This window comes from Anoplopoma fimbria, chromosome 4 (assembly GCF_027596085.1).
Source record: "Anoplopoma fimbria isolate UVic2021 breed Golden Eagle Sablefish chromosome 4, Afim_UVic_2022, whole genome shotgun sequence".
NCBI lineage: Eukaryota > Metazoa > Chordata > Actinopteri > Perciformes > Anoplopomatidae > Anoplopoma > Anoplopoma fimbria.
The window spans coordinates 21,512,372-21,532,023 of NC_072452.1; the positions used below are offsets into that span (position 1 = coordinate 21,512,372).

Below are 19,652 nucleotides of genomic sequence, written 5' to 3' on the forward strand. Positions count from 1 at the left end.
CTGTTTTTATAAAATGTCTCTCAATTGCCTTTATTTATGAGGCAGAATTTTTGCTAGCATCAAAATCTATTTGTTTTTAAATAAAAAAATGAATTGGATTGGTGGCAAAAGAGCTATTTCTACCACAGAAAAAAGAAAAGCATGGCACTCATTGAAAATTTCATCACAACGCTATTGACTATGATAAACATTGCAAATGTCCCCTCTGCGGGACTAATAAAGGATTATCTTATCTTATCTTAACTTAAACAAGTGATCTCTTGGAAATACGGTGCAGGAACACGAAAGCAATAAGCAAGAAACCAAGAAGAGTGTACAACAAAGAATCAAAGCAGTTGCTAATGCCTTCAATAATGAGCAATAATCTGAAATGCACAAATATATTTCATTTGCTTGCCTGTAGGTCCACATAACAAGTTACAACAGTTTATAGGCTTGTAAGGCTCTCATTACAATCAAGGTCTGCACCGGCATTACCGCAGGGTGTCCCATATCATCTTCAATTTCCTTGTCATCTGTCAATATCAAAGTTAATTATTAAGTGGCTGGAATGATAGTTTAGCACAAAAAAAAAAAGAAATTAAAACGGCTGTGAGATGTTTCTCACTAAATCTGTAGACGGGCCTGACTTAACTTCCCCTTCTGGCTGGGAACCAGGCGTTGACAGATGAACCACATCTTTTTTAAACTTCTCTCCACAGCTGTGGACGGAAGCTCCAGGCTGCTTTGTAGTCGCATCTGTGAGCTGGACAGCTGGATGTTTGGAGAAAATTACAGTTTGATCTGTGGCGGGCCAGATTGGAGGACAGCTTTGCCATACCAGATCCAGACACAGCAATTAAGACTGATCAAAGACGCAGGTTTTGCAATTAACTGTAGCCGAGAGGATTAATAGCTGATCACGATCCACTTTGTAGCTCCAAGACAGAAACAATCAAATCTGCCATGAAGTTTGGAAGAGGTCAATAAGGTCCTCCAGCTAATGATTTTTAAAGTGATCTGGGGCTGCACATATCTGAGCTGGAATCTCTTAAAAACTAGGTTCTAACTAGGACAATAGCCAAGTAAATCTATTTTCACACATCGTCCTCCCCTTATCCCATTACTTTAATCTTATCTTAAATCCTGAAAATCCAAGTAACAGAGAAATCCCAATGCTCGCTATATTCAATTTGTTGGCTCTTAAGAAATCAGAGCATTGTAGCCCCAAAGTAATATCTATCCAATCACAACAGCTGTCTGGAATCCCCCACCCCCCCCAAAAAAAGAAATACATAGCAAACATAACCTCTGAACAACCCTTTAAGAAGCTTGGAGCAATGGAAGCAAATCTGGGTAAAGCCTTCAAAGGTCTGAGGAGATTTTCCGCTGTAGCAAATTGAATGATTAATCCAAATAAAAGAGAAGGAGACAAGGAAAAGAACATTTTAATTGTGGCAGTTTAAGAGTAAAATTCTCTGGTGTCTGGCTGTGCTTCCAGATACAGATCGATTTCTTTAAACTGATTGCCCTGGATCTCTAATTACTGCCACCCCACCAAGCCTTCATAACCTTTTGGCCCAGCTGTCTAGAGAAGAGTTGGAGTGCAGAACTCAGGGTAATGAAAGTATATTCCTTTCAACCTCTATTTACCAAGGGAGGATTTGTCTGAGCACCACTGCTCTTTTCCTGTAACATCCTGCTCTCGCTCACACAGACACAAGCCTGTTGCTACCCACTAAAGCCACGGTTTTCTTGCTCTGGTCAAATGCACTGTGACGGTGGTTTTTGAAAGAGGTGAGGAGTGTGTCTAATTCACTTCTCAGAAAATTATCACAGGATTCAAACTGACGACCCCCTGGTCAAAAAGCTTCCTTTGCTAATAATTAAGTCACCACAGCTCACCCACCCACTCCACCGCTTTCCAGCACCAATGCCAAAAACCAAAAGCATGCCCTCCATACTCCGGGAAACAATATCTGTGCATACATCCCAGCATAGGAAGTCGCCAAAGGGCTGGCTTTACTAAACCAAGCAAGTTTGTACCTGATTCTTCTATACTTCTAGAGTTAACAAGAGTAGCAATTTTGGGATTAGACAATGGGAAAATTGATGTTTCTGAGGGGAAACGTCTGTAGGCGAGGGCAGTGACTTAGTGTCTGCAGGTTAATTCCCATAAAAGAGGGTAATAAAATGATTATATAATTGCAATGTTGCTCACAAAGCAGCTCTCTATGGATCTATTCATCCATAGGCTTCCAAAGGACTTGTGTTTCAAACACTATAGCAACTGTTTAAAGAAATGCATGTGAGTTTATACAAGTTTTAGAAATCAAAGTTACGACCTCTGAAAGTGTAAATCTTTCCAACGAATTTCGTCATCTCTTCCTCTGCCTCTTTACTCTAACTGGTCTTAGCACTTAAGGACTGCAGGCGTTGACCCCTGCAGTCCTTAAGTGATTTTCACATAGGACAAAGTTTGGGTTCACCGCACATCATGGTTTTGGCGCCGCACAAGCCATTGGAAATAATGGGATTCAGAGCGCAGTTGTGCCGTTGTGTTAAGGGCCCTTTATAGTTGTTTGCTTTGACACTTTTTGATTCACAGAAACCTAAACTCATTCAACTCATTGAAGTTACTCTTGGTAAAAGGCATAGATGTGTAGAACGTGTAAAAGCTTGCCATTAGACATGATAGGACGATACCACAAATGATAGTGGGAGTACAAAGCAAATAAACTCTAACTCTTTTTTGTCAAATATTGTTTACTTCAGAAGCAGTTTGAAATTCAAACCACATTTATTGCTCTAGAACTCAAGTGGCATTCAAATTTTCAATTTGTTTACAAATCTGCAATCTTTATATAGGTTTGATGTTGATGGCTGTTTCCCCCTCAAACAAATGACCAACCAGATATAGACAAAATTGACCAATCAGGGTTCAGGTTGGACTAAGAGTAGGGACATCGCATCCGATATAGCTAGTTAGCTACCAAGCTTCATTCATGAAAAATATCCACAAAAAATTGTTGCAGTTGTTCAGAACATGTTTGTTTTTTTATATTGATATTTTGTTTGTGAAAAACACAACAAACAATTGCTGAACCTTACTTGATTTGATCTGTCTGCTGTTTCAGACTAATTCAGTGCAAATAATTAAGGGAAATAATATGAAACCAGCCGGCTCCATATAAACGCCTCCACCAACTAAATTAAACACCTGCCGCTGTAATGGAAAAAGGTAAGTGATTATGATTAATTTACACCTTATAAACTCAGTGGTATGTAATCAGTGCTCCGGATGTCATTGCAACTCATCAAACCATTAGTATCTTAGTAATGGGAGGAATTTAATCAAGTCACCTGAACTGCAAATAACCTCTTTTTTTACCTCCGATCAACTTTACGTCTTCCAAACACACTCTGCGGCTCTCATTTGAACGTGTCTGTTTGGGGAATTGTTATAAGAAATATTTTGCCTTTTTAATAGTCTACACAGGTCATTAAGCCTCTGACCGTCCACCGTTTCCCACAAGGCGTCCCAGGGCTCATAAAAAAAGCATTTCAATCATGTGTGTCTATTTGCCTCCAAACAAAAGCCAGCTGTACCCTGTGCTATTGTCATCAGTAAAAGACATAGACAAGAAATGGGAGAACACAGCCAGCCACTGAAAGCCTTATTTTATTTTTGGAAACAATGAATATTCATGTAGCTGCACTTAAGGATAAATAGCCGTGTAATTACATCCTGATAAATGGTTACAAAACACATGCCTTTCTTTCCAGTGCTTGTAGAAAGTGGATATGTACATCTGGGTAAATACTTTAAGCTGGGGTCTAAGCAGCAACCAGTAATTAGCATGGATATGAGGAACAGCTGAGTTTGTTTTTCTAAAAAATCATAAATGCATTACTGACTAGTGAATTGTTGGGTGAATGATCAGGAAGAGCTGCTCTATATTAGACCACCAAGACTGAATATTTATTGTCCCTTCATACAAATGAATAAGTATTATACCTGGAAGGTGCTCCAATCAATATTTTGATATTAACAATGGATCATCATACTGTGTGGGAAAGTTGCGAGGAATCAGCACTCCACAAACAAAAGACAGACACAGTTAGCAACTGAGCAAAGAGGAGCATTTAGCAGCAAAAGAGACAGATAATTATCTCACGAGTTGGTGGAAACCAAAACAGAGATTAAAGAAGAGTTTGGGCTTGCTAAGTAGCCAAAACCGATTCAAATTAAATCATAATGTCCGTATTATACACTAGATGTGTAAATAAGTAACTTTTTGCTAACACTCACAACGAATCAACTTCATAAGGTGATGATATATCTGCATTATCTTAAGATCTTGCTGCTTTGTCCCAAAATTGGCCAGAAAAACAATTTTTGCATCGTGAATTACTCCTAAATTTAAGATTGTATCTCATCTCTCACTACCAACAAAAACATGCTAAACAGTCTTTTGCTACTTTATCTAATAAGCTTAGAGTAAAGTCAGTATTGGTCGGCAAGACATTTTTGGAGGGTTGTTTGCTGTCCCCAGTCCACGACATATTAGCTTGGTACAGAAGCTTGAGTGAATAAAAAAAGTTGTGTTATGTAAATAATCGTGTGTCTTTTTTTGCTGCTAGTTAACCACCGCTTATCCTACAATTAAGTTATCATCCGTTTTTGGGTCAGTATGTTTTGACTTGTCACAGCAGGGAAAGCACAGGTGAAACTAATTATTCAACGATGCCAGTCGGTTTCAATGTGATCAATAACACCTGTGCTGTTCCTGCTATGACAAGGCAAACATGTCTGCTGTGAAAATGGTCAAAGGCAATAAGCTGATAATTTATGCCCATTATCAATGCTTTTTTGTTCACTATAACCATCCGTCAGTGCTATGTAATGTTATTAATATGAGTACAAAATTTAGCAAAAAGTGACCTGCGGAAAACCGATCCATTATCATCTAATAGCTACAAAATAGTTATTTGTTTAAAAGATGAGCATTTCAAGTTGACTCACTTGTGTTGTGAATACATAAGATATCATTTTTATTATCTTAGTAACAATGCTTTGGGTAGTAAAGGGTCATTATAGCCACAGCCCTGAAATAATAACTATAGCCCACATTTGGCACGGAATCACCTTTTTTATCTATTTTTGGCTTCAGTGCCCTCTGCGAATGATATGTAACTAATGAGCTCATGAGAGTTCTCATCTGTATCTGTAAGCAAAAAACGGCCTGGTACGATCAGAGTGATGAATTGACTTCGCTCAGCATAATAGAAATACTGGCAGCAACAGAGTGGTGAAAAATTCTTTATGTCCACAGCATGCAAACATGTCAATGATCTGCCTGAGATCCATCACCACGAGCATCCGATGCTGCAAACTGCGCCAAAAACAAACCAACTCGGTGACCCTCTTTAAATCTGGGCTACGGCCTGTCAACAGGTGTGACGGCAGACAAAGTGTTGCACAAACTTTGGCTGTCAAGGCAGAACATGAAAGATATATTTCAACAACGGAGTTGGGCATGACAGATCTGCCTTGTCAATGGCATCTCATTAGTTGGCATGGTTCCGGGGCCATTTTAATGCCGTCGTCTGTAAAAGCCCTAATTAGAGGCAGCTGAACAGATGTAAGATATGGAGGGGAGAATAAAAAAAGAGTAGGGGGAGTAGAGGGGACTTAACACCTTCTCTGCTAACTGGTTGGTAACCTGTCATACTCTTCTGACAGAGTCTGTCTTTCTCTCAGCATTACTCATTCAGAAGGCGTCCTTTCAAGCTGTTATCACACAATCTTCCCTGTGAAGAAGAAAATGGAGTGAACATGTCTTGTCAAAAAAATGTGAAGAGAGCCAGTGAAATGTTTAAAATTCTGCTCAGGCTCTTTGTAAAAAGCTTTAAGGTAGTAATCTGTAGAAGAACATGCATATCTTTATATGTTTTTTATTTAATCTGAGCAGTTATTGCATGTCACACTGATGTGTTACAGCCTTGAATGTTTAGCAAGTGATGTAGGCCCGAAAAAGGATAAATCTGAAAACAACTGCTGACAGAACAGAATACAGCAATCGTGTGTGCACATTAACAAATGTGCCAAGGCTGGAAACGTTTCCTTTTCCTAAACACAGATTCACTCATTCCAGACGAAGAACACTTTCTTTGACATTTAAGATTAAAGGTCTTGAATTTTCACAACTTCATTTTTTTACCCTACATTTTAAGACTTTCTTTATAGGATTTCAAGACACTCATTTGTTTCTACTTAAGTCTCCAGCTGTCACACTGTTTTGTGTAACCAACAACACTAAATTGACCTTTCTCACGGTGAAAATGTCCACTTGTAAATCACACGTCCAACTAATAACATTTAGTTATGCCAGTTCTGGGACCCCTGTGTTGTGCATGCAGACCCGTTGGCACGGATTACTGGCACACCTAAATAAAGTTGAGCCATAATTAAGGTAATTAGATACACCTGTGCTTTTTCCTGCTATGACAAGTCAAAATGTCTTCTGTGAGAAACGCTTATAGCTGGCCAAACGCCCCTAGGATTAAAATTATCCATCTAATAATATTTGTTTCTGAACAGTGTAGCCAAAATACACCTACCTTCCAGTTAATTAGAGCATGCCCACTATGTCCTACGAGACTGGCTGATGTGATGATTTGTGGTGGGCTTCCATGGCAAAAAAACCCAAAAACTATCAACCAACTGGCATATATCACATTACCTCCAGCTCTAATCTTATTTGACATCCTCAGACTACATCATCTAGTGTAATTGTGTGTAATTCCGGATCGTCTTTAAACTTGCCTACGTTTTCACCACTTGACTGGATTTGTCATATGTTGTATTCCTCAATTGGTGCTGAGCGCCGCAACATCTGGGCACTGAGCCGTTTACCTTTCCACACCTCTGCACCAAGAGTTACCACAACCAGAATCAGATTCCCTTTTTAATCATCAAGTAGGCTGCATTTATAAGCGTTTAGCATGGAATCGTGTGCAGGGACACACCAGCTACTCACTGCACACACTGGGACACGGTGCAAGGACTTGTAGAACGAGTGTAACTGCTGTAATTTCATCGGTCAACTAGATTTCCCAGTAACGAGAGAACCAAATGTGAAAAATAACTGGGCATCTCCAACTGACTTACTGGAAGAGTCAACGTGTTTTGGCATAAAGCTGTTGAATTAATTTCTTCCAGTAAATCAGTCAGGCCAAGTTCTTTTTTACATCATACTACAACAAAGTTAAAAATTGCACGTTGTATCGCATCATCACAATAGTTTCCTCAATGAACAATTGGGAGTTGTGTCAAGTGGCAGGATACTACACCCTGTCCTTAAAAAGTCATTTCCAAAAATCACTGAATGGTATTTAAGTATGTCCTCTGTGACCCTTGGTATCAACCACCCCTTTTTTAGTGAGTGTTATGGTAAAGTTCCAGATCACCAGCAGTGGAAGCTATACCAAAATAGTGACTCCAAGACCAAACATTTTCCAGTCAATGTGCAGACAGCTACACATAAACATGCACACTCTCACACACACACACACACACACACACACACACACACACACACACACACACACACACACACACACACACACACACACACACACACACACACAGTTGGCAAAATCATTCCAGTAAGTGAAAATTCCTAATGGCTAATGTGCATTTTCATTCCATTTGGGCCATAGAAATGGATACCCTCCCATGGGGATCCGATCGTAAGCATGCCGTGGCAGAGCGTTTCCAGTCTGCACCGAAAACCTATTTGTGCTTTGGGAAAAGCCATACATTCTCAAAATAGTATGTGTGATTGGGTTACCGTCTCTGTATGCCACTGGCATAGTGTCGTATATCACATCTCACCATGTGCTAGGTGACATAATCCAGCCAGCATGGGACCGAGCTACGCCGATGATTACTGGGACAGGTGTGCCCACCCCCACCCACCCACCCTAAATGCATTATAGCACGGATATTTCACATCTCTATTTAATAGCTTCTGGTACTTTTCTCACTCTCCTCCGATGGCACATAAATAAGACACAGTGGCAGTTTGATTTCCATTGGCATGCATGATTTATGAGTTAGTTTTGTGAGTATTTTTGCTAATGGAAACTGAAAGAAAGAAATACGTTTTTCCACAAACACTATTTGAGTGATAAAGCACTGCTGGGATGCACCGCATGCTACATGAGAAATGCATGGAAGAAAAAAAGGTGATTCTGTCAAGTTTTACATATACTATGAATACATGAGCTCCAGCAAGCAAACAAGACCAGTGTCCCAGTGGTATCTCAATCTGAGGTACATGAGTCGGCAAAAAATACACATATTGATTTACTGTAGTATTGAGTCTACAGTTTACTTACAGAAGAGGTTAAAACAATCAAACTGAGTGTAGATCCAAAGGTAAGCTTTTCTGAGCTGGTGCACAATTCGATTAAATACAGAAGAAAATAACAAACCAGTACTGACTTATAAAAATACAAAAGAAATCGCCAAACCAGTTGTGGAAAATCAAGGGGTTCATTGGTCGGGGGTTATGTACAGAAATGGAAATGTCATCAACTGGAAAGATGAGTGCACTGGTGGGATTATAAATTACTCTTTCTGACATTTACTGGAGATATGTAGCATCCGGTCATGTATCAGTATCATATCAAATCACATATAAGGTGTGCAATTTCAATAATAAGTATTCAGATCATTTACTTAAGTAAAATGATAATACCATATTGCGAAAATAATCCACGACAAGTGAAAGTCAAAACCTTACTAAAGTAAAAGTAGGTAAGTATTATAAGCAAAATGCAATCATGTTTTTGTGCTAATTTTAACACATTTATATACTGTTGGGTAGTTTAATCTACAGCAATGCATCATATCATATGAGATCATAATATGTTTTCTAGAGTTTCTGTCCTGTGAGAACCACATATATCTAGAAAGTCAACTTTTCATGAGCTCAGAAAGTACTTAGTTACTGTACTTAGTTGCATCACACCACTGAGTGGAGTGAAAAATAAGTCAACATTTGACAAGCAAGTCACCTTCTCTACTTCCTTGTAAATCCTTACCTAGTTAATATCTGATCGAGCCCAGACCTGAGCAGCAGTTCACTGTAAATCCATTCAGTAACTGTGTAGCATACACAATGGGTTTCAAATATGTTTAAGCATTCATTATGTTATTGATTAGGCTCATTATCGTAGCTTAACTTAGTCTATTCCAGGGAGCATTAAATGTACCATAATGCATTCTGTAAATACAACACAGGCTTTTTATTTGCGCTATAATGTTTCGAAGTTATTAAAAAGCTGTAACTACTGTCACATTTTCTTTTTATTCTCCTTCCAACTAGACATGAATATCATATTTGCACTGAGGAGTGTATGCTCTAAACTGTGTGAGGCATCTCAAGCATCAGTAACTCTCATTGCTGCTTTCTAAAATTAGCATCATTAATGATGGTGCTTGATAACCGTGAAATGTCTCTGCTGCATCGCATGAATCTAGTAGCTTGGTTACAGAGATGAGGAACCCTTTGTATCATAATGGAGAGGAAGGAAGACACATTTTAGGCCATATTGATGGGTTTGCATACTACGACCACTAAGATTTCTTCTATCAAGCAATGTGGGATCATTGTCTCCAGTGTTTCTGTGGAATTCCTGGAGAAATGCAACATAAACACCTTATTTCATTAGAAAATATGACAGACTGAAATTAGTTCAGGTGGTCACATACATGTTTTGTTGCCAAAATACAGTTTCAGAATGAATGCATGTCTGGTGAAGTATAAGTGATTTTAAATATAAAATGATTAAATTGTTCAATTAATGGAGTCATTCTGTAACAAATGTTGTATTGTAGGTTAAATCGTAGCTATTTCTTTCACAAATATGAACATAATGGAGCACAAATAGTGGCTAATATGCACATTATAAGGACTTAATGGTTGGTTGTTGGTTACGTTTCATTTACCACCTTATATAGAGCTTATCAAGAGTGACGCATTAAGATAGTGGCCAGTACGTCATTAGACACTGGTTCATTAACATTGAGTCTAGCCGTCGGGTCTCAATTAACTTTTATAACGCTTGATTCAGGAACTCTACCTCATTGTAAAATTGTACCAAGAAAGTCTTATTCCATCATAAAAGACACAGCTGTGGCATTCTTCAGCACTTGATCTGGGTCAAGCTCCCTGTCAGCCAGTTGCTGAGCTGATGCCCATGAAGCCCAGTGAATTGAAGAGTATAGTCATTACAGGACACTTTGAAATACCTCTATGATAGAAGGTGATGACATCTGCCAAGCTATGCAGACGTGCCCTCCAGAGACGATAACCAAGGTCAACTCATCTCGCTGCCAAGATTTTTCAGTTCAATGGAATCCCAGTTGCCATAAGACAACCCGTCCTCACAGGACGACTGAGGTTTATGTAAAAACAGTACATTACTGCCAAAATGTCAAACCCCTCACAGCTTCAATCTGATCCAAAAGCTTTATCAATGGAAGAGTCTGTTTTAGAGTTGTTATAACAACAAGAATGATAACCTTTGTTGCCAGCATTTACAGTAGATCAAACAAACTTTCAGAGCTCGTTCTGTTTTTCACACTATCATAGTTTTTGCTTCGAGATACACACAGTTTACTTGCCTTGACATGCCCTGGTTTCAATGCAAAATTCACATACATCACTATTTGTGTTACTTAAATTCTGATGCATCCCTTAATGAAGATTACCAAAAATGGAAATGTGATATGTTATGCTGATTATGTTTTTGAGGGATTTTTTGGTTTAGTTAGGGTGACTCTGTTTAATTTTTCCATGTTGTAACAGAAATAACAAAGGTTTTTGACCCTTAGGTCCTTCCGAGCTGCTAAAAAAGCAAGCACATCTTCTTTTGTACTAAATGTGTTATTGACCCAGAACAGCTCTGAGGACAGTAAAACAGCAGGCCAGGACGACAATCAGCCCAGTAAAAAAGCAAAAAAAAAAGCTAAGGGAGCTGAGGAAACAATGTTAACTCGCAGTGAATGACAGGTATTTGCTCTGACAAGTAAGTAATCTTGACTTTAGGCAGACCTACTCCACCCTTCATGTTTAGACTGCACCAGGCAGACACTCTCAGCCCGTCAGAATCAATGTTAGCATTGGGACTATTTACAGTGCTGTGTTTAGAAGTCTAAATTTATAAACTGTACATTTTCTGCTCTGGGAGCTCTAAGAGGCATGCACTTGACTCGCAATTGCTCGTTTTCTTTTTGCTCTGTTTTGTTCAGTCTGCTTCATGTGGAGCTGCTTTGCTCAGTGCCAGCTGGTCAGACTGTCGCTTTTCGAGGCATTGTGCAGAAGCAGCTGATAACATTCACCAAGTCCTTCCGCTAAGGAAGCTAAATTGCTTTTCGATTCAAGTAATTTCATTCTGTAGATAAGGTAAAAAAACATGACAGAAATGTTATCTGTATTTATTTTGCTGGAGAGAGAATGTGGTGATATCAAATCTGTACAAACTGCCAAAGAAATGGTGGCTTTCAGAAGACGCATTTGCAATGAAACATTGACAAAGCCAAACACTTGAAATGATATTGCCAAGCTGTTGGTGTAACCCACAGCTGACATCCTTATCTGCAAACTGCTAACATTTCAGTGTGTGTTTCTTATTGGAGGACCGCTAATGGCGGCAGGACAATGAGACCACTACAGAACTGAACCGATAAGAAACTGAAAGAGGAGAAACTCTGAACCACATCAAAGATTTCATTTGAGGACGTTATTTATCCGGGCAGTGTTTGCTGAGCATGAATGCATTTCCTCACCAACACCCTGGTTTCTATTCAGACTGTTTCGGACACACCTGGGAGCTACAAGTACACCCACTGATACTGGCCAGTCAGTAGCTTGGGGTTAAGTGTCTTGCATAAGCACCCCAGTAGAAACCAATATTGAGATAAAGGTGTGCCTCGTGGCATTAAGTACATTTGCTAAAAAATATGATTATATTTTGTCAGTTGGTTTCAGTGATATTCTTCAGTTGCTAGTAGCAACCCCTATGACACAGTCTTATTGCAGTTTAACTAACATTGGTACAACCCCCTTTTGTCAGATCTGTGACCAAGCAAATATTGACAAACGTCTTATATCTACTGTCCAAATATCCTTGTCGGGGCATTATCTGTATTATTTATTCGTTAATATTGGTTTTATATTATCAGTATTATCAGTTTACTGCCGCCCAAAGTAGCCATTGTACTAGCTGTCTGAGGATAACAAGTTGCTAATACAACATGCTATGTAACTGTTGTCTAACTGTTGATATTGTGTATTATAATCTTTTCATTTTTACCCAAACTGTATGTCTATAAGACCAAAGCTAGGGTGGGTAATAAGATAAGATAAGATAAGATAAGATAATCCTTTATTAGTCCCGCAGCGGGGCAATTTGCAAGCTAACCTGGCTATAGGTCATATCGTTGGGTTGCTAACTGTGAAAAACAAAACATTGAATGGCGGATGGGAAGTTTTTTACGCTGCAAAAGTGGTGGCTTTGAGCCAGCAAACTTTTTTACAGCCACTTCAAGTCGACAGGAGATTAATCTTTCATATTTGAAAATGGTTGATAAGGTTTGAGTACCACTTTAAAGCTAGCCTATTAAATATTTTATATTACAGAGAAGTATCACCCATTTTCCTCTCTGCTCTACAGGTTTATTGTATTGGTTCTGTTATACCACTCTCACCAACCTTTTTCTTTTTCTGCAGCAACAGTGAAAATGCTCTTACAAATCCACTTCGAACTACCTGCTCTGCACTAAACAGTGCCAGAGAAAGATTGTGACTAGCTGGTGAACAGAGTGGAGAATTATGCAACTAAAGAGCCAGATATATCCCCCAGAGGCCAAAAACTGATCTTAAAGGAAAGTGAATATTGTACCTATGATTATCAGATGGTCAGAAACAAGACTATGAATGGATGAACTGTTACTTTCCCCCATATCAACTTTACATGGTAAGAATATATCACCTTTGTGTTTATAGCTTGTTGTGCTGCCCCCAGGTGGTCAAAAAAAAATCTGTTATTGCAGATTAAAAGCATCACCATCATCCACTTTTTAAAGCATTCCTGTATTTTCTACTCCTGAAGACCATCACTGGCCGAAGCATTGACTGTAAGCGAAGAAAAACCTCACTAACATTGATTCAGTCAGGCACAGACAGACTTGTCTTCTCCTCCAGTGGAGCCTAAACCTGTGACCCAGATCCCTTGAAAAGTCCCTTGGCTGCTTGAGGAGGCGGGGGAGAGACTGTGCTCCCGCGGCCTGAAATGACAAACAGCAGGCAGGCGGTGGCATGCTTTGCTTGCCAAATACAGCACTCCATGTTCAAATAGTGCTGACAGGGAAAACATAGACACTGTTATCCAGGGTCCCCCTACTCTGCAGTGAGATGTTGAGAGGAAAAACTCCTCCTGGCAGTAGACATAGACCTGTCTGTATGCAGTGCTCAGGGATTTCTACTGCCGCTAGCGTGGAAAAATCACTGCAGATTTGTGGATTTTTCTTGTTCTGACTTACATTTATGACTTTCAGGATGGGCGGCCCAAAGCGTTAAAATCCATTGTTCAAATAAAAAAAAAGCATTGGATTCATTGATCATTTTAAACATCTAGGCAAACTTATTTTTATATATGTAGATTTAATCTGACAGTAGTGATACACTGAGTAGAATTGTTGCTCTCTTAGCTTCCCGCTGAGTTCATTGAACCTTCGACCCGTCCCTTTTCTCTGCCCACGACAATGATGAACTGCAGAGTGCTGCATTCATTCATTCAAAGTAACTGGGAACAAGCTTTCCCAGGGAAGCCGGCTCAGGAAACATCTGACCTGTATTAAAGAACGCATGGATATTCCAGGACCGGCTAGTTTTTATTTCACTGCTTTAAGAGGCATATCGTAATTTCAAATTAAACGTTACAGTTAAGCGCTATGGAAACCACTTAAAATAATATAGTTTGGTAACTGAGAAGGGGAGAAACATTTTTATTTGTCTCCCCTCTCCATAGATATATGATTTTAACCAACGTTATGGTGCCTGACCTTTTTAATGTGAGAAAAAAAATAGTTTCAAACAACTTTAGAGCTAAAAGTGTCAAACAAGTGAAGTGGGAGGACCCGCTTTTTTTTAATCACTGCATTTTTCCTCAATTCAGAAACATGACAGTTTACTTATATAATAGGTTTATGATATGGCCATCAGAATCTTTAATTATTTCAACTTTGTTTCTTTTTTTCTGTCAGTTTTGTGGAAGATGGCTCTAATAGAAACCATAGAGCTCTAAGGGGACGGAATTCAGAATGTGTCTGTTAATGCAACAGTTACTGACTGTATCTTGAACTGACCCAAAATCCCAAACTCAATTATTTAAAACAGTTGAATGCATTAGCAGGTTTCTACAAAGCAGAGTATGTAGCTTCACTTCAAAGTTAGTGGCACACCCAACTGAACTTTACACTCTGTGATTAAATGGTTCTTCCCTCTGCATCTTAAGAATTAAAGTTGACTTCTCCCCTGCAGTTTTTGTGTAAAGTATGCAGGGTTATACCTTTGACATTTGATGAAATAACCAGATATTTTTCTATTCCAGTTGCTAATCTACAAGAGAGACACAAGCCTTAGTAGTGCTTCAACTGTCAATCACCTCACATTGTCTTTGTTAAAAATGAACGTGACGTTTTTTTGCAAAACCCTGAATGACAAAAAATAACTATTCCCACTTTTCTACTTTTTAAGTTTTCTATTAACGACTGTTCTCAGCCATTTATGAATGAATGTGTGATGCAGTCTGCACTGCACAGTACACCTGAAAGGCCACCCAAAGTCTTTCCTGTTTTTAAGCCCCTACTTTAAACTGTTTGTCTGCATCATAATCTAATGAATGCACAATGCACCTCTGTATCTTCAACCCTCCATGCAAGTATATGTGGAAAGCTGCACACGCTCCCCGTGGGCCTGTGACCCCTATAACCCCAGTTCTCCCCTTAATCTCGTAATCTTTAGCAGAACAGCAGCCTCTGTGATCATTGGCAGGTCTAGCGTGTTGCATACCTTCCTCCAGTGGCGCTCAGGGGGGAAATGCAGGAATATCTGCAGGTAATCCTCATCTCCTACTAATATTTGCAGCCGGATTTCTCTAATAAGACCCGGGCCTGTTCTTATGGGTGGGCTGGGTTAGGGGTGAAAACATGGCCTTCTACGGGGAAGTGAAGCCAGACCACTTAAATAAGAGAAGAGGTGCCCCCTGAGATGACCTGTATTATTGGGAAGCTGAGATGCATCTTGTGACTTGTTACGCAACTGTCACCTCTGCCAGTGAATCACAGGAAAATGCATTGTGAACACTTTAGCATGAACAAAGGCCATGTCAGTGCAAGGAAACGAGCTTATATCCTTTAGTTAATACGCCTGCAGACAAGGTGCAGCTACAGCTTTATTGTGATGTGCCTGAGTCTATTTGCATAGACAGAAGAAACTCATTTATTGAACCTAGTATAAAAATGCTGCTCTATTAAATACACTATAAATCCTGTAACAAATCACAACTATATCTCCGACAAAATACATTTATATACCACTAATAAGCTTTGACGAACGACTTTTGGAGGAAAGGCAATGCAGTCTGTGGTTCTTGTCCTGAATCACATTTTTGGCAACTTAAAATACTTGGTTAATATTTGGTTAAGTGTGGAAAAAGTCAATGCATTTGGCTCATAATTGACCTTATCAATATTTAACCCAGACTAAAACTTAATCTAGGCAGCGTTACAAAACATATTTGCCAATGCAAAATAGTTTTTAATGAGTCTGATATCCTAAAATGCAAACACCAACCTCTGTAAAACAATTCTGAGAGAATGAAGAGGGTAACTTGTGGAAACAACCAGAGACTGCGGCTGTGCATTTGATTTCCTGAAACCATACAAAGCATTTTTGCAGTGAAACTGCAGATGCCATTTCTACCAAAGTTTCTTTCTTAATAACTGTGAAACCTTATAGCCATGTGGCAAACACATGAAAATGACATGTGCGATACATGTTATTGTAACATAATATCCCTAAGCGGTGGAGTAAGGAAGTGTTCACATTATTTATGACCACAACACAGAGTGCGTGCCCATCCCGTTAGCCTTTTAACGACTTTTGTCCCAATCATTTCTTTTTTTATTTCTGACAGATGGTTACTTCACACAGCACCGGCCCTGACCGGCCCCCTCTGATATCTTATGGAGTCATCAGCAGCCGCTTGCCAAGTTTAATACGACCGGGGACCATAACTCTCTCTGCAACTACTACTAAACATGCCAGACAGGTCTGGCTCCCTCGCCTCCCTCGCCTCCCTCAGATCGATATCAAATTGTCTTGCAGAGCATCAGCAATCATGCACGCCAGAACGGTGAGCGCTCAGTCAAAGGTTACAGACGGCCCCGGCCAGCTTCGCCCTCAGCCAATGTGTGACCGCCTTTTCAAAGAGTTCTTTGACAAGTTCAACATTGCTCCACCCCGCACCGCCCGCCCCCCTCTCCACCTTCATCCCTCTTCCCTTCCCTCCCTCCTCCACGTTGTTTTCTTTTCTCCGGCGTCCTGATTAAACCTGGAGATCCCGGCGGGAGGCTCTGATTTCTCAGCCCTGACTGTTACTGTAGTGAAGTCAGCGCTGCATGTCCTCACACAAGGCCAGTCAAACCCACTGGCTATGGAAGGCTGAGTAATGAATGAAGTTTGAGCAGGGCAACATCTGCAGGGTGCAGGCGTGTTGCTACTTTGAACTTGAGCCTGTGAGGTCCTGATGTCTTTTCATGTTGTTGGATAAATCCCTGTCAATATGTCAGTCCAAGGCAAATGTTTGACTATGTACTGAGCTTTTCTGGTAGTTAATTAATACTTTACTAATGCTTTATAGATCACCTATAAGACTTTTTTTTTTAAGAACAGCCTTTTAGTTTCCAAGATTAGGAGAATCCTCCTGCACAGCTCATGCTTTGTCTTTTCAGCTTGCTCTTTACTCAACCAGGGGAAAAAAAGTTGTTGGACCAAAATCCAATTATTATTATTAATAATAACAACTTAATTATCTTAAAATCTGCATAAGCAAGTGCATCAGGTGCATCAATGGAAAATCTGTTGTTTTATTGAAGTTTGAAAGGTTTCCCCATGGCTCCCCCTCTACACTATTACCAAATTGCAAATGATAGGAGAGATATGGAGGGTAATAATTAACTTAATGCAACTCAACTTCATCTTAATGTGGACGTCAGATTAAACATTGATGGAAGTGGATTCCTGCATGTGATAGTGCGGCTCTGTGCACAGCTATGAGGGGAGGCACATTGCATCGCCCGGAGCCACTGCTGCATGAATGGAGCCTTTTTTTTTTTTTTTTTTTTTTTTTTGTGTGTGATCACAGGGAAAACTTCCCCCCGGGGGACGTGGAATTTCAGAGGGTTTCCCCCCCCCTTAAACATACACGGGTACACTTTAAAGGCAAAAAGGTAATTTTGCACTTCCTCTCCTGGATAATGCAGCTTTAACTGAATGAAACGCTCCCATTCATTGCAGTTTGAACTCAAGCAAGATGTGCATTTAAAACACAGGAATTGTTTCAAACATTTTTTTGTGTGTGAAAAAGGTTTATGTTTCATGTCACTCAACTCTTCTAAATGTTTCAAAAAAAACAACAAAGACAAACTCACCGTTTTGCTCCTTTACACCTGGGGGGTGAAGTTTACTGACATGACTTGATTCAGCTTCCGTGCCATACTGTTGGAGAAGCGATGCAAGAAGGAATATGAATGGAAGGATCATTTGGATGGAGTGGTGGTGGGCGATCACAAAGCGCTGCTGACGGGGATGGGTTTTGGATCACCACATACGTGCGTCGTTTACGGGACACCAGTGCTGTTTCGGACACATTTGGAGAGGGTAAAGGCAGAGTAGAATCCACATACTCTTTATCATCAGTCCTTCTGGGGGAAAAAAAATGAAAGTTATATGTCCTTAAATCAAGACCAAATCCTCATCCAAAGACTTGCGCCGCTGCTGCGTAACGCAATTGCGCACCTGTTGGTTCTGAGAAAAGTTGGTGACTGAGTTTGGACAAAGCTCAGCTCAATGTGATTATAATCCTGGCATTAGTTGTAAAAGCAAAAAAAAAAACCCCCAATGCAGGCATGTGATCTATGGTAAGAGATCATTAGAAAAGCACAGATGCATTTTGGCTAAAGTGCGCGTCCACGGTGCGGTCTTGTCTCCGTCTGCGTAAATCCCCGGTTGATCTTTACGCATTACCGCAAAGGCTCACACAGAGACAGTGTGTGCAGCAACCTGATACAGTCTGTACCCAGAAAAAACCCCCATTCGCAACACCGAGACGGTGTTCTGTTGTTGTCCTGCGAGGTCTTGAGTCCTATAACTCGGTGGAGAGTGAGATAAAGTGTCGCTGCTCGGCTCGGGGTTGGGTTTGTGGAGACTGCCAACAGACGGCACAACAGGTGCTGTACATAAAGTACAACTTCCCAGCTGAGGAAACTCCCCGGCGAGTTAACTGTTCCGTTGCTGCTGCTGCTGCTGCTGCTGCTGCCTGGGCCAATGAGGTGTTTCACCCACTTTCAGTTAGAAATTGTCATTTTTTTTTTTTTTTTTTTTTACATGTTTCCATTCCAGGAAATGTGTCTCCAGATAAATGAAGCAGCTCAGGACAGTCTGTTATGAAGAAGAAAGTTGATACAAAGGAAACATTCAAATCATTTTTACAGACTTCTTCCTCCAAACTAGAAAAAAGTAACTGTAACACTCATATACCAGATAGTAGTGGATATTTTTAGAGCTCAATATAAAAAAAAAAAACTAAAAAAAAACACTTTAATAGTCTAATACTGTTGGAGTTATTTTTCTCAATCTGATTCTTCTTCAGAATAATTTTCCCACAAATGCTGAAATATTTCAAAATGATCAGTGAGAATGAATTAGTGGCTCAATGTTACACTTGTTCTAAGAAATTTTTTTTTTCTCAAAGACTAAAGTTGAGAAGATATATTTGTATTCTATGTAGAATAGTTCACTCTCTGTCTCATGCAATACTTAATATTGTATTACGATGTACATGGTTTTTTCCGGAGTTTTGTCTAGTGACGGTGAAAAAAAAAAAAGCGTATTTGAGGAAGGACAAACGTTCACTTGCTACTGTTGTGTGTCTCATTTGTTCCCTCCGTGTTAGTGTTCATAACATAACTCTTTCTATTCGGCTACATCATTGTGTGCCTCTGTGGGCCACTAACATTTTTTAGCCAGTGCATCATGGTCCATGAAATTCACAACATATACATGATTAAACAATGAAGTCCGCAGAGTCCATAATCACATCAGGAAGCTTGGCCATCCAAAAGGAAACTTTCCATAAGAAAATATGCATAAATAACCTTTGTTGTAACCACGGTGTGATTGTTTAAAGACTTGATTCATTTGTGCCAACACCCGCAGACTCTTCAACACGCTGTGGTGCATCCTGCCTAAATGTTTCTGTGGAAGGAAATGTTTAAGAGCTTCTCAATTTGTCATATCAAAGCAGACACACCG

At 39.8% G+C, this 19,652-nt stretch overlaps 1 protein-coding gene across 3 annotated transcripts in view; it reads right to left on the reverse strand.

Moving 5' to 3' along the window:
* pdgfc (platelet derived growth factor c) overlaps positions 1–17,992 on the reverse strand; it is a 42,861-nt gene extending 24,869 nt beyond the window's left edge. For 2 of the 3 annotated variants that reach the window (XM_054597814.1, XM_054597813.1), the window contains exon 1: positions 17,771–17,992. In XM_054597814.1, coding sequence (XP_054453789.1) covers positions 17,771–17,882 — 112 coding nt within the window. In that variant the 5' untranslated portion in view covers positions 17,883–17,992. Of the gene's footprint in view, positions 1–6,308; positions 6,397–17,770 lie in introns of those variants that run through there. The other variant, XM_054597815.1, reaches the window with a different exon arrangement.
* Positions 17,993–19,652: the final 1,660 nt, after the last annotated feature.